The sequence below is a fragment of the Phyllobates terribilis genome, unplaced genomic scaffold, assembly GCF_046119375.1.
Source record: "Phyllobates terribilis strain yellow unplaced genomic scaffold, ASM4611937v1 Scaffold_9__5_contigs__length_417890890, whole genome shotgun sequence".
NCBI classification, from domain to species: domain Eukaryota; kingdom Metazoa; phylum Chordata; class Amphibia; order Anura; family Dendrobatidae; genus Phyllobates; species Phyllobates terribilis.
Window position 1 is genome coordinate 341,173,040 of NW_027362769.1, and position 15,051 is coordinate 341,188,090.

General features: G+C 49.0%; 1 protein-coding gene across 3 annotated transcripts in view; it reads right to left on the reverse strand.

The window, feature by feature from the left end:
- The window catches only part of PRKAR1B (protein kinase cAMP-dependent type I regulatory subunit beta), a 234,048-nt gene that overhangs the window by 195,249 nt on the left and 23,748 nt on the right, over nucleotides 1-15,051 (reverse strand). For 2 of the 3 annotated variants that reach the window (XM_073648024.1, XM_073648025.1), the window contains exon 2: nucleotides 13,447-13,650. In XM_073648024.1, coding sequence (XP_073504125.1) covers nucleotides 13,447-13,620 — 174 coding nt within the window. In that variant the 5' untranslated portion in view covers nucleotides 13,621-13,650. Of the gene's footprint in view, nucleotides 1-8,741; nucleotides 8,877-13,446; nucleotides 13,651-15,051 lie in introns of those variants that run through there. The other variant, XM_073648027.1, reaches the window with a different exon arrangement.

Genomic DNA, 15,051 nt, shown 5'->3' on the forward strand with positions numbered 1-15,051 from the left:
ACCATATATAAGGCACCTCCTCCAAAATGGAGGTGCCCGAGCAATGTTGTTGCACTGTTTACTACTCTGCTTCAGCCCTCAGGTCCCGTTGCCAGTTACCTGCCAGTTACCTGCCAGATTCCTGCCTGATTATCTGCTACCTGCCTGCTAGTCTGAGGTCCGACGGTCTGCCTTACTACTCCTGTCAGTCTGTCTAAGGACCAGTCTGCCCGCTCACCTGGGAGCGCACATCAGCCACTTGCCTGCTTGCCCGAGGTCCGACGGTCTGCCTTCCAAACTCCTGTCAGTCTGTCTATGGACCAGCTTGCCTGCTCACCTGGGAGCACACACCTGCTACCTGCCTGCTAGTCTACCTGGAGGCTCCGCCGTCACGTGCTGTGACCACCTGCCTGTCCAGTGACTCCTGCTCGCTCACCTGGGAGCGCTCATCTGCTGCCTGTCTGCTAGCCTACCTGGAGGCTCTGCCGTCACGTGCTGTGACCACCCGCCTGTCCAGAGACTTCTGCCCGCTCACCTGGGAGCGTTCATCTGCCGCCTGTCTGTTGGTCTTCCTGGAGGCTCCGCCGTCACATGCTGTGACCACCCGTTCATCCAGAGACTCTCGCCTGCTCACCTGGGAGCTCATGTCTATCATCAGCCGCCACAGGTCGTACCAACCCTTTACCTAGAGACTGCCCCGGTCACTTGCCGTGACCATCTGCCCGTTCATCCAGAGACTGCCCCGGTCACTTGCCGTGACCATCTGCCCGTTCATTCAGAGACTGCCCCGGGCACTTGCCGTGACCATCAGCCCGTTCATCCAGAGACTGCCCCGGTCACTTGCCGTGACCTCCAGCCCGTTCACTCAGAGACTGTCCCGGTCACCTGCTGTGACCTCCTGCCCGTCTTCCCTGGTCGCCACCCGCTCCCTTACAAGGACTGCCCCCTTGTTTAGTAGCTCAGAGGTTCCGCCTCCCAGACCCGTTACAGTTTGCTCGGGCCATGGAACCCGGTGGCACCCAAGCTCCCTCGCTCTCGGACCTGTGTCATGAACTGTCCCGTCAAAGGTCCCAACAGGAGTCCATCCTGGGTCACCTGCGGAATGTCAATACTCGCCTGGACACTCTGACTGCTCCACCAGCAACCTCCGCCAGTGCCATGTCTCGCAATCCGGCAGCTCCGCTGCCCACTAATACCATGGTATCCTACCCCGGACCCCGGCTTTCTGCACCTCCTCGTTTCGGAGGCGACTCCGCCCAGGCTCGGGGCTTCATAAATCAGTGCACCCTGCACTTTGAACTATTGTCCCACCAGTTTAACTCCGACCGGGCCAAAATTGCATTCATCATGTCCCATCTCACCGGGGAGGCCCTGGCCTGGCTAAATCCTCTATGGGAGAGAGGAGACCCCCTGGTGTCCAACTTGCCTGCTTTTCTCACGGCTTTCCGGAAAGTCTTCGACGAACCCGGACGGAGGACCTCATCCGCATCATCACTGCTACGCCTCCGTCAGGGAAGTCTCACCGTGGGCCAATATGCCATACGGTTCCGTACCCTTGCCTCGGAGCTGGCCTGGGATAACGACGCTCTGGTATCCGTCTTCTGGGAGGGTCTGTCCGGCCGTATTAAAGATGAACTTGCCGGTCGGGACATTCCTACCACTCTCGATGACCTAATAACTCTTGCCACCCGGATTGACCTACGGTTCCAGGAGCGTGCCAAAGAGGTCACCCGTGAGAGGAGGTTACCATGTCTAGCTCCTACTTTTCAGAAACCCATCACTCCCTCCGTCTCTACCCAGGTACACTCTCCTGAGTCTATGCAGGTCGACCAGACCAAGATGGTCAAAACCCGTCAGGACTTACGCCGTGCCGAGGGGAGCTGCTTCTACTGTGGCAGTAAGGAGCACCGGATCCGTGCCTGCCCGGAGAGGTCGGGAAACGCCTGTGTCTAGGTTCGCTCAGAGAGGTCAACCTAGACAAAAATAAATCCTCTCCATCTCTGCTGCTGTCAGTCTCAATCGTCTGCGGGGAGAACCGTTATTTCGAACTAGCCCAACTTGACTCTGGAGCAGCCGGGAATCTTATTTCACAGTCCCTGGTAGAGAAATACCGCATCCCCACCAAACCTCTGGCTGTACCCCTGTCTGTTGCTGCCGTGGATGGGGGCCTCTTACCACGCCCCATCCAACTCATCACCGAATCCATTACTCTGCAGGTGGGAATGCTGCATTCTGAGAGTATCTCCTTTCATGTTCTGCCTGGACTCTCTCACGCCCTCTTGCTAGGCCTACCTTGGCTCCAGAGACATGCACCCGTGCTTGACTGGCAGACCGGAGAAGTCCTTCGCTGGGGACAGGACTGCCATAAGACCTGTCTGGTTCCCGTCCATCCCGTCCGTCCTTCTCCTACCCCAACTAATCTACCTGGACTTCCGATTCCTTATTGGTCTTATGCTGATGTCTTTAATAAAAAGGAAGCAGAGACACTACCTCCTCATAGACCATACGACTGCCCTATCGACCTGTTACCTGGTACTACTCCTCCCCGTGGGCGTATTTATCCTTTATCCGCTGCTGAGACCCGGTCGATGTCCGAATATATTGAGGAGAATCTGGCCAGGGGATTCATCCGGAAATCTACCTCCCCGGCGGGAGCAGGCTTCTTTTTCGTCAAAAAGAAGGACGGCTCTCTCCGTCCCTGTATAGACTATAGAGGCCTTAACCAGATCACGGTGAAGAATAAGTACCCCCTTCCGCTCATTCCGGAGTTATTTGATCGTCTGAGGGGGGCTAGAATCTTCACCAAACTGGACCTCCGTGGGGCGTACAACCTGGTTCGTATCCGTCAGGGGGATGAATGGAAGACGGCATTCAACACCCGGGACGGCCACTATGAATATCTGGTAATGCCCTTTGGTCTCTGTAACGCTCCTGCCGTCTTTCAAGAGTTGGTCAATGACATCTTCCGGGACCTTCTCTACTCCTGCGTAGTGGTGTACCTGGACGACATCTTGGTCTTCTCTCCGGATCTCCAGACTCACCGGAGGGACGTTCGTCAGGTCCTGCTCAGGCTCAGGCAGAATCACCTCTTCGCTAAATACGAGAAGTGCCTCTTTGAGCAGACCTCGCTTCCGTTTTTGGGCTACATTATTTCTCAGACCGGCCTACGAATGGATCCAGAGAAACTGTCTGCCATCGAGAAATGGCCTCGACCGGAGGGGTTGAAGGCCATTCAGCGATTCCTGGGCTTCGCCAACTACTACCGCCTCTTCATACCACACTTCTCTTCCCGGACTGCCCCAATTTCCGCGCTCACCCGTAAGGGTACTAATCCCAAAGAGTGGCCGCCCGAAGCAGAGGAGGCCTTTCTTTCCCTAAAACAGGCCTTCTCTTCCGCCCCGGTGCTGCATCGCCCGGACGGCAACAAGCAGTTCTTCCTGGAAGTTGACGCCTCCTCCTCTGGAGCCGGAGCGGTACTTACTCAAAAATCATCATCCGGGAGAATGGTAACTTGTGGCTTCTTCTCCAAACTCTTCTCCTCTTCTGAGCGCAACTATTCCATAGGAGACCGAGAGTTATTGGCCATCAAACTGGCATTGGAGGAGTGGCGTTACCTACTCGAGGGGGCTCTTCACCCGGTAATAATTTACACTGACCACAAGAACTTGGCTTACCTCCAGCATGCCCAGAGACTTAACCCGCGCCAAGCCCGGTGGTCCTTGTTTTTTGCTCGCTTTGATTTTGTTCTTCATTTTCGCCCGGCTGACAAAAACGTCAAAGCAGATGCCTTGTCCCGATCCTTTCTGGTGTCCGATCTCGAGGAAGAACCTAAACATATCATCGATCCCGCCAGAGTAATGCAGGTGGCTCCCGTGAGCCTAAATCGTCTCCCTCCCGGTAAGACGTTCGTATCAGTACCTGATCGGGAGAAGATCCTACACTGGGGTCACTCGTCTAAACTAGCTGGCCACGCCGGTCAGAAAAAGACCCTCCAGCTTATTGCCCGGCACTACTGGTGGCCTACCCTGCACAAGGACGTAATAGACTTTGTTTCTGCCTGTGTGTCCTGCGCCCGCAACAAAGTCCCGAGACACCTGCCAGCCGGTCGCCTTCTTCCGCTTCCTGTGCCTGCTGCCCCCTGGCAGCATATTGCTATGGACTTCATAACTGATCTCCCCGTCTCTGCCGGTTGTACGGTCATTTGGGTGGTCGCTGACCGCTTTTCCAAGATGGCTCACTTTATTCCCCTGCCTGGCCTCCCGTCTGCACCCGAGCTGGCTAAAGACTTTATCCGCCACATCTTCCGTCTTCATGGCCTGCCCCTCCACATCGTGTCGGATCGTGGGGTACAGTTCACCTCACGTTTCTGGAGAGCCACTTGTAAACTGCTAGACGTCACCCTGGACTTCTCTTCCGCTTACCACCCACAGTCCAATGGTCAAGTGGAGCGGATCAATCAGAACCTGACCAGTTACCTTCGGCACTTCGTTAATGCCCATCATTCTGACTGGGTGGATCTCCTACCATGGGCCGAGTTCTCCTATAACAATCATGAGAGCGAATCCTCCTCCAAATCCCCGTTTTTTGTAGTCTTCGGTCAGCATCCTCGGATTCCTTTTCCTGTCTCCACCTCTGTGGACAACCCGGCTGCGGAATCTCTCGTTAGCAAATTTTCCTCCATTTGGGAGAGTACCCGATCCGCACTCCTTCAGTCGTCCGAACGGATGAAAAGACACGCTGACAAAAAACGCCTGGATCCTCCACAATTTCGTCCTGGAGATAAAGTCTGGCTCTCGTCTAAATATGTCCGACTCAAGATACCTTCTTACAAGTTAGGGCCTCGGTTCATCGGTCCTCTGGAGGTCATCAGTCAGATCAACCCGGTGGCCTATAAATTAAAACTCCCGGCCAACTTACGGATCCCTAACTCCTTCCATGTATCTCTCCTCAAACCTGTGGTACTTAACTCTTTTTCCAAGTCTACAGGTACGCCTCCTGCTCCGGTTTCTGCTGAGGACGAGTTTGAGGTAGAGAACATTCTTGCCACCAAAAGGGTAAGAGGAAAGACCTTTTTTCTAGTAGATTGGAGGGGGTTTGGTCCTGAGGAGAGAACGTGGGAGCCCCGGGAGAACATCCATGCCCCTCTTATCCTAGCTAAATTTCTGTCTGGCCTAAAAGAGAGGGGGCCTAAAGGGGGGGGTACTGTAGCGCCGGCGTCCCTGCCCTCTGCTAGGCAGGGACGCTGTTCCCCTCACCTCCCTGCTCCGTGCCCGGCGTCCTCCTCCCGCTCTGCTGGCAGCGCGCGCTCCTTCCCGGCCACTGTGCTTAGGGCGCGCGCACGCGCGCGCTCTCCCTCCCTCTTAAAGGGGCCACGCGCGCCGTCCTAAGGAGTCCCCGGCCAATGGCCGGAGGACTTCACCATATATAAGGCACCTCCTCCAAAATGGAGGTGCCCGAGCAATGTTGTTGCACTGTTTACTACTCTGCTTCAGCCCTCAGGTCCCGTTGCCAGTTACCTGCCAGTTACCTGCCAGATTCCTGCCTGATTATCTGCTACCTGCCTGCTAGTCTGAGGTCCGACGGTCTGCCTTACTACTCCTGTCAGTCTGTCTAAGGACCAGTCTGCCCGCTCACCTGGGAGCGCACATCAGCCACCTGCCTGCTTGCCCGAGGTCCGACGGTCTGCCTTCCAAACTCCTGTCAGTCTGTCTATGGACCAGCTTGCCCGCTCACCTGGGAGCACACACCTGCTACCTGCCTGCTAGTCTACCTGGAGGCTCCGCCGTCACGTGCTGTGACCACCTGCCTGTCCAGTGACTCCTGCTCGCTCACCTGGGAGCGCTCATCTGCTGCCTGTCTGCTAGCCTACCTGGAGGCTCTGCCGTCACGTGCTGTGACCACCCGCCTGTCCAGAGTCTTCTGCCCGCTCACCTGGGAGCGCTCATCTGCCGCCTGTCTGTTGGTCTTCCTGGAGGCTCCGCCGTCACATGCTGTGACCACCCGTTCATCCAGAGACTCTCGCCTGCTCACCTGGGAGCTCACGTCTATCATCAGCCGCCACAGGTCATACCAACCCTTTACCTAGAGACTGCCCCGGTCACTTGCCGTGACCATCTGCCCGTTCATCCAGAGACTGCCCCGGTCACTTGCCGTGACCATCTGCCCGTTCATTCAGAGACTGCCCCGGTCACTTGCCGTGACCATCAGCCCGTTCATCCAGAGACTGCCCCGGTCACTTGCCGTGACCTCCAGCCCGTTCACTCAGAGACTGTCCCGGTCACCTGCTGTGACCTCCTGCCCGTCTTCCCTGGTCGCCACCCGCTCCCTTACAAGGACTGCCCCCTTGTATAGTAGCTCAGAGGTTCCGCCTCCCAGACCCGTTACAAAAATCTTGGTAACATTAGCATTTTCCATATTTTTCCACGTGTTATTTAATATGATAGCAATTACAGATTCTGATCCAAGAATGAACCAGTTCATTAAACATCTTGATGTAGTTGCTAATGGGGCACGAGTTACTTAATGAATCCATGGAGTAAATATTGCTTTTGTCTGAATAACGTTATGTTAGGGATGGGGGCACTGTTGTATTGGACTCTATGAGGAATATTTCCCACTGGTAATGGTGGAAGTTGGTATTACAGGTAACAAAACACATTTCTAGTAAGATATGCAAGGGGTTGTCCAGTATTAAAAACTTTTTTCTTAAGCATGGGTTATTAGAAAGTAACAATCAGAGGCATATTCCAGTGCTGTCACCCCCGTGGATCCAGCACGGGCATTGGTGGTCGGAGCTGATAAGTGCATTGTCAGGAAGTCAGTGAACCCCTGAAGCCCATTATTGGTGAAACATCCGATGACACGCTGCTTCAGTCAACCCATCACTGTGTTCCTGGACAGCACAGTCATCACTTCTGGAGCCAGTGCCGACCACCTAAGTATGCCTCCGTTTGTTACCCATGCCCATTCCGGACAACCCCTTTGAAGAGGACCTGTCACCAGGTCAAAAGTGACCAGTTTTTGCTCATATTTTATTCCGCCTCCTCCGCTGAGTATTAAATTTTTTTTTCTTTAAAATCCGCCTTAGAGCTTGTTCACAAGTTGCTTTTTTTGCCACAGAGTATTACTCTCCCAACAAAGTGAATGAGATTTCTGACATTTCCTGCACACGCTGCTTATTTTTTCCTTGCCGGTTTGAAGCACTTTCAAATCTGCATTATATCAAATTTTTCTGCATTTTTTATTCTAATTCATTCTAATGAATGAGAAAAAAACACATCACAAATGCAGGCAAAATCACAGCAAAAAAAAAGGCAAAAAATTTGCATATTTTAAGGAAGGTTTTTCCTGCCAAGAGACCCGTTGTTGGTGTAGAAATGTCTGCTGCAAATATATAAGGTGTGCACATAACCATCCGGTTCCACAGCTATAGGTCATTTTATTTAGCGCTAATTTAATGGTCTTTATTAAGGGGGTGTGACTCAGGATCCCCGGGGGCGTAGCTCACAGGATCCTCTGACGTATATCAGGTTCCTCGGGGGCGTGGCTCACAAGATCCTTTGGGGCGTGGCTCACATGGTCCTCTGGGGCGTGACTCACAGGATCCTCTGGGGCGTGGCTCGCAACATCCTCTGGGGCGTGGCTTACAGCATCCTCTTGGGCGTGGCTCACATGGTCCTCTGTGCGTGACTCACAGGATCTTCAGGGGCGTGACTCACGGGATCCTCAGGGGCGTGGCTCACAGAACTGCTGGGGCGTGGCTCTCAGTACCTCTGCGCATGGCTCACAGGATCCTCTGGGGAGTAGCTTACATGGTCCTCTGGGCCGTGGATCACCGGATCCTCTGGGACGTGGCTCAGGATCATCTGGGGTGTGGATCACAGGATTCCCATGGGTGTGGCTCACATGGTCCTCTGGGGCGTGGCTCACTGGATCCTCTGGGGCGTGGCTCACTGGATCCTCTGGGGCGTGGATCACAGGATCTTCAGGGGTGTGTCTCACAGAATCCCCATAAGTGTGGCTCACAGGATCCTCAGGGGCGTGGCTCATAGATCTTCAGGGGCATGTGTTTAGTCATGTGCATGAGCCACACCTCCGTAGTACAGACCATAAAAATTAAATAGAAAGGCTCATATCTCGGGAACCGGATGGCAGATTTAAAGAAAACAGAAAGCGGAATACTCCGGGGAGCAGCGGGAGTAAAATAAGAACAAAAAAATGTCCTGATGACATGTCCTGTTTAAAGCTCATTTGCCTCAATATAAATGTGGCCAACACTTGATTATCATTGTTTTGTTTGTGGTTTAGTTAATTCATCTTACAATCATTTTACAAATCAGCTCTCCAGGCAATGACATGGAGGAAGAACGGAACAGGGGCCTGAAGGCGGCCATATATACAGTATTAGTGCAAAGTCTACTAATTAATATGTATAGAAAGCTCCCGACTCTCCCCTGACAGATGATGTTGGGAGAAAGGAGGATCGGGCATGCTGAATTTCACTGCCCAATCCTTTTTTTCTCAGGGTAGATAAGCTGCTGCCAGAGGTTTGGTAATGTCTTTCTCCCCATTCACATGCATGCTCAGTTGAAGCAAATGTGCATGTGTATGGGGAATGTGTCAACCAAAAAAACAACAGGTATGACCCTGATGCGGAAAGAGGTGCATTTTACACCCCCTCAGATTGCTTTAGGACAGCGCCGCTTACTAGCACTCACTGCTAATAACTGTGTCCCAAACATCACAGATAAATGGCCACTTACTGTTAAAATCCTACATGCCGAACGAACCTTGGCTCCCCTCATCGGGGAGAAAGGGGCTCCTCTCATGCACATTAGGTTGCCGTCAGGTCCTGACATCCAGCATAATATCATTATATGACACGGCTACATGGGAGGGGACTGGCAGCAAACTTATTTGTACTGATCCTATAAATGTATAAAATAGGTCCACATCGATGGACTGAATGGCCGCACCTAGACCGCGCCCCGTCAGGAATCCTTCCTCTTTCTGTGTCATTGCCCTCCTATGACTGACACTGGATGGAGAATGCAGAACTGGAACGCCCAGTTATTGCTCCTACACATAGAAGAGGAAAAATGTGAAAAGGGAAGTGTGCAGGCCGTGCTATCGGCTTAGGTGACAATTATTTAGTGCCACATCTCCTTCTGCCTCATCGGCTGCTGTCACCAGGGGCTGCCATATTCATTCTCTGGGTGGTGCTGGTGACCAGATGCTCTGAGCGGTTCAGGTTCTGTCCAGCCACGGAGACTAGGGTGGCTGGTACCTGTACTGTGTGCATGAGTGCAGTTATCATCTCCTTGATTTAATCAATGGGATAGCACCACACCCTACTAAGCCTACACGCTTACTGCTGAGTGTTGCCAGATATACCAAGCCCCGCCATATTCATTTTGTGGGTGGTGCTGGTGATGGAGGAAACGTCGGGACCAGATGCTCTGAGCGGTTCAGGTTCTGTCCAGCCACGGAGACTAGGGTAGCTGAGACCTGTACTGTGTGCATGAGCTCAGCAGTTCAGGCTCTGTGTAGCCACAGAGACGAGGGTGGCTGGGACCTGTAGAGTAATCCAGTCTGACATCATGAGTGCAGTAATCAGCTCCTTGATTTGGTCAATGGGATAGCACCACACCCTACTAAGCCTACAAGCTTACAGCTGAGTGTTGCCAGATATACCAAACCCTGCCATATTCATTTTGTGGGTGGTGCTGGTGATGGAGGAAAAGTCGGGACCAGAACTCTGAGCGGTTCAGATTCTGTCCAGCCATGGAGACTAGGGTGGCTGGGACCAGTACTGTGTGCATGAGCTCAGCGGTTCAGGCTCTGTGTAGCCACAGAGACGAGGGTGGCTGGGACCTGTAGAGTAATCCAGTCTGGCATCATGAGTGCAGTAATCAGCTCCTTGATTTGGCCAATGGGACAGCGCCACACCCTACTAAGCCTACCAACTTACTGCAGAGAGTTGCCAGATATAGTTCATGCTAGCTCTAGTTTACTCCTGCTGTTCAGCTCATACTTAGCCTGTTTTATTATTGGCCCAGTTTGCTGACGATTCATCGGATTTACCATTTTGTCCCTTGTCTACCTTCCTGGTTCAGATATATGACCATTCCTGCCAGCCTGCTCCACCAGCCAGCAGCTACTCTGAGGACTCAACCTAGAGCCCCCTGTGTAAGCCCATATCACAGTACAGGCGATAAAGGGGGAAGGCCAGGGCTCCCTTTGAACCTGACAGTCAGAGTAGCTTGCACAAAGCCTGTCCATGGAAGTCCTATTTAGAGCTGCTAGGGACAGAGCCACTCTTATATATAGCCAACAAATCCTGACAACATAAAACCCTGCAGAATTTACATTTCTACAGGATAAATGGTATTGCTAATGGAATAGCAATTATTATACCAACATATTTTGGGGAATACATGCAACTAAAAGGACAACCCCCAGCTATGTACCAACACTGCTTGATCAGAATAAAAAACACAGATTTTTTTTACTGGGAATTTTCTTCAGAATTTAAATGTTTATCTACATCCATAGGGTGCAGTACCCACCGATAACCTGTAGATGGTGTCAGGAGCTTTGTAAACTATAGTATAGCCAATAGTCTCCATAGACAGAAACTCCCCAAAAAAATTATAAGAAATTTGGATTTTTAACACAGAAGGTACCAGGAGCTCACATAGAAGTGTGTGCTCAGCATTACTGAAAGAGCGACTGTGCTTATATTTAGCGATCGGATGGTATCAACACTTTTCTTAAACTTGTGACATTTGTTGGTGGTTTGTTTTTTTTTTGCACCAGATTCTTTAAAATGCCATGAGCATTTATGAATTTTGCGCAAAATAAAAAAAAAATTAACAGTTTTTTATTTTTGTCCTTTTTTTTTGCACCTTTTTAGGCTAAAAATTCGCAAGTTCCGTTGAAATGTTGCACGCAACTCTAACATTTGTGCAAAAAAAAAATGTAGCTGTGCAAAAAAAATTCGATCCAGGGGAAGGACTGGAGTACGAAATTGTATCGACTTTTTTTAAAAAATAGCAAAAAAATTGGTCGCAAATATTTGGATTAAAAAAAAACAAAAACACAATGGTGAACAGAAAAAAAAAAGTAAAAAAAAGATCCAACAATAGGCGCAACTTTAAAGAAGAAAAAAAAAAAACAGCCTTAAAATGGGAAAAACTATACAAAAAATAGGCGCCAAATGCAATAATGAATCGGGCCCTGGAATTGTCATAGGGACATTGTGTGGATCTAACCTAACTTCCACCTTCATTTTCACATTCTAATTTACTTGAATAGTTGTAGTGTTGTGTGCACTGACCAGGAAGTGTTATCATAAGGACACAAGAGCAGATAAGTTGCAGGCTGGATTTGACGACTGTTCATGTAGGTCCGCATTAAAATCACAAAGACATGTCCAATTTTAATCCAAGCCGCAGATCAAAAACTCCGATAAAAGTCTATGTGGTGAGTGAAAATCACGGCCATCGCATGCGTGCCATCTGTGTGCGATCCACGTGCTGGCCAATTTTTTTGGCCTACGAGACAATCGCAGACGCACCGGCCAAACACTGATGAAAATCGGATCCAGAACATTGAAAGAAATAGTATTTTTTCTTCATGCATGAGAAAAATCACTGATGTCTAAATAAAGGCTAAGAAGGGATTTCTCATCTCAGTAGGATATCCCATCACTTTCTGATTGTTGTGGGTTCGGTCTTTGAGACAGCTTATTCCTAAATGTCATTTGAGTTCTCGCAATGCGTCGCTCTCTAGAGACAGTAAAATCCGAATTTAGCTTTAGACATAACTGGAGAACAAAATATCACGTGGTACAAGAAAAGTATCTCACAAAAGAAACTATCATGTGACTCAAGCAAAAAACTATCATGTGGCTCAAGCAAAGTATCTCAAGAAAGAAACTATCATGTGGCTCAAGCAAAGCAGCTGAAGCAACAACTATCATGTGGCTCAAGCAAAGCAGCTCAAGCAAAAAACTATCATGTGGCTCAAGCAAAGTATCTCAAGAAAGAAACTATCATGTGGCTCAAGGAAAGTATCAAAGAAAGAAAATATTATGTGGCTCAAGCAAAGTATCTCAAGAAAGAAACTATCATGTGGCTCAAACAAAGCAGCTCAAGCAAAAAACTATCATGTGGCTCAAGGAAAGTATCAAAGAAAGAAACTATCATGTGGCTCAAGGAAAGTATCAAAGAAAGAAAATATCATGTGGCTCAAGCAAAGCAGCTCAAGCAAGAACTATAATGTGGCTCAAGAAAAGTATCTCAAGCAAGAACTATCATGTGGATCAAGCAAAGCAGCTGAAGCAAGAAACTATCATGTGGCTCAAGCAAAGCAGCTGAAGCAACAACTATCATGTGGCTCAAGCAAAGCAGCTCAAGCAAAAAACTATCATGTGGCTCAAGCAAAGTATCTCAAGAAAGAAACTATCATGTGGCTCAAGGAAAGTATCAAAGAAAGAAAATATCATGTGGCTCAAGCAAAGTATCTCAAGAAAGAAACTATCATGTGGCTCAAGGAAAGTATCAAAGAAAGAAAATATCATGTGGCTCAAGCAAAGTATCTCAAGAAAGAAACTATCATGTGGCTCAAACAAAGCAGCTCAAGCAAAAAACTATCATGTGGCTCAAGGAAAGTATCAAAGAAAGAAACTATCATGTGGCTCAAGGAAAGTATCAAAGAAAGAAAATATCATGTGGCTCAAGCAAAGCAGCTCAAGCAAGAACTATAATGTGGCTCAAGAAAAGTATCTCAAGCAAGAACTATCATGTGGATCAAGCAAAGCAGCTGAAGCAAGAAACTATCATGTGGCTCAAGCAAAGCAGCTCAAGCAAGACACTATCATGGGGCTCAAGCAAAGCAGCTCAAGCAAGAAACTATCATGTGGCTCAAACAAAGCAGCTCAAGCAAAAAACTATCATGTTGCTCAAACAAAGCAGCTCAAGCAAGAAACTATTTCATGTGACTCAAACCTAATTTCTTAAAGGGATTTTCCAGGGGGATCAGCAAGATGTATTTAAAGGTTGGCTGACACTTTGGGCTCCATGTTGGTCTCTGCTTATGACAGGAAATGAAACAGACTTGTGCCATCTAACTTCAGAATCAATGCAGCAAATCAGTGACCTTAGTGCTCATGTGCCATCCACCATTGATTGGCTGCAGTGGTCACATGGGATAGAAGGCACATTACTGTTATACAGAAGTAAACTGAGAAAAACGGGAAGCCATGGCGCTTTTGTTATTTTAGCCATTTACTTCCTATTATTTTTGTCGATCCTGGAAAACCCCTTTAAAACAATATATATCAATTTAAAAAGAAATGCATCATGTTGGAAAAACGTCCCTTAAAATGTATAAGACTTCAGCCGCTTATTTCTCCAGCCTGACAAATGACGACAATACGTAAGATATCGCTCCCCGACTACTGACCTTTTCCAATTTCTCGAAATGTTCTCTCAGGAACTTCATGGGGCGGTCGGGTTTGGCAATACACAGGTTCACGATACATTCCTTCAAGATTTGCTGGATGTTGAATTTTTGCACGTAGATTTCACAGCCTTTTAAACTTTCGTCTTCTATGTTGGATGAAGATGAAGACGCCATCGTGGATTATTGGAAAGAGCTGCTGCAAACCTAGAAAAGACGGGAAGATTTGTATCACTCGTTTCCGGTTTTCATCAGCAGTGAGCAAGTGGAAATGAAGCCGAGATAGAATGAAATTCCTTTTATCCAGCATCTGATAATCCAGGAATGAATGATCTCCATAGTTCCAAAGAAGTGAAAGAAGCAGTAGTCATGTATGCTGTTAGTGGTCCATTCACACAATAGACTTTAGGTGTCACGCAAGGTGAGGGAAGGAACAAGTGTACAACGACAGGAAGAGGGGGAAGGAAGCCCAACAACTAGGGAAAGGGGGAGTGGAGAACCCTAGGCAGATCTAATATCACCCTGACTCCCCTATCGTCCCTATACAGGTTCTTCACCTATCGCCGAGCAGGAACCTAATCCCTGAATGTCCCTAGAGCTAGGCCCTAGGTAGGGAGGGGATGGGGTGAGAACTAGTCAGGCCCCACTGTAACTAAAGACAACAAGGTAAACAAACAAAGGGGATACACTTAGCTTGAGAAGACACCAGAGAGATAATGTCAACTGTCCTCCAAGGGAAGTCCAAGAAGATACTAGACAACTACTAGCACTACAGGCATGGACAGAGGAACATAGAACTATCACCGGCGACTCTCTGGAGACACTGAGAGTTTTTAACTACCAAGCAAGGGTGTGTCAATTAGCAGCAGAAGGTGGAGGTCGCTGCTGGATCCTAAAGGGAGAAGGATATCACTACACTACAGAGATGAGAGGATCAAGAAGGCATCTGCAATGCCAAGCTTAGTGACCTTCTACAGCCGGATCCAGAGCAACTGTCTGTCACACTTGATACACCCATGACATTAGGATCCCATCCTGGGGATCAGTGGGGGTCCCAGAGATCATATAGGGCATTACCGTTAAGATCTCATCGGGTCTGGATAATTGGAATTTTCCCAAACAGTGTAACCTCTTGTAGAGAAGTGATGACTTCTTTTAATCCACCCTCATATCCAAACTGGGTGGTGGTTCTATCATATATTATGCATAGAGACCATCTTCTTTGCAATGAACCTCTCCCCCACTCTTAGCAGTTTTGGGTAGTTGTCTAAAAAGTTACTGTTTTTGCTATTAAAGGGTTTGTCCGGTCTAAGAAGCAAAATCTGCAGTAACTCTATGTGAATGCTGAATCGTGACAGTGTGCAAGGTGCACATGGTATTGCCCGTGAGTGTGCCCTGCCCCTTTAAAGGGGTTGTCCAGTCTAAGATTCAAATTCCGCAGTCACACTATGTAATAATAATAATTTTATTTCTATGGCGCCAACATATTCCGCAGCACTTTGCAATTAAGTGGGATCGTGTACAGACAATAAAAACATCACAAAGTAACACATAGTTCACCAGATACAGAAGGTAACAAGCTTAAAATCTATAAGGACATAGGGGGGG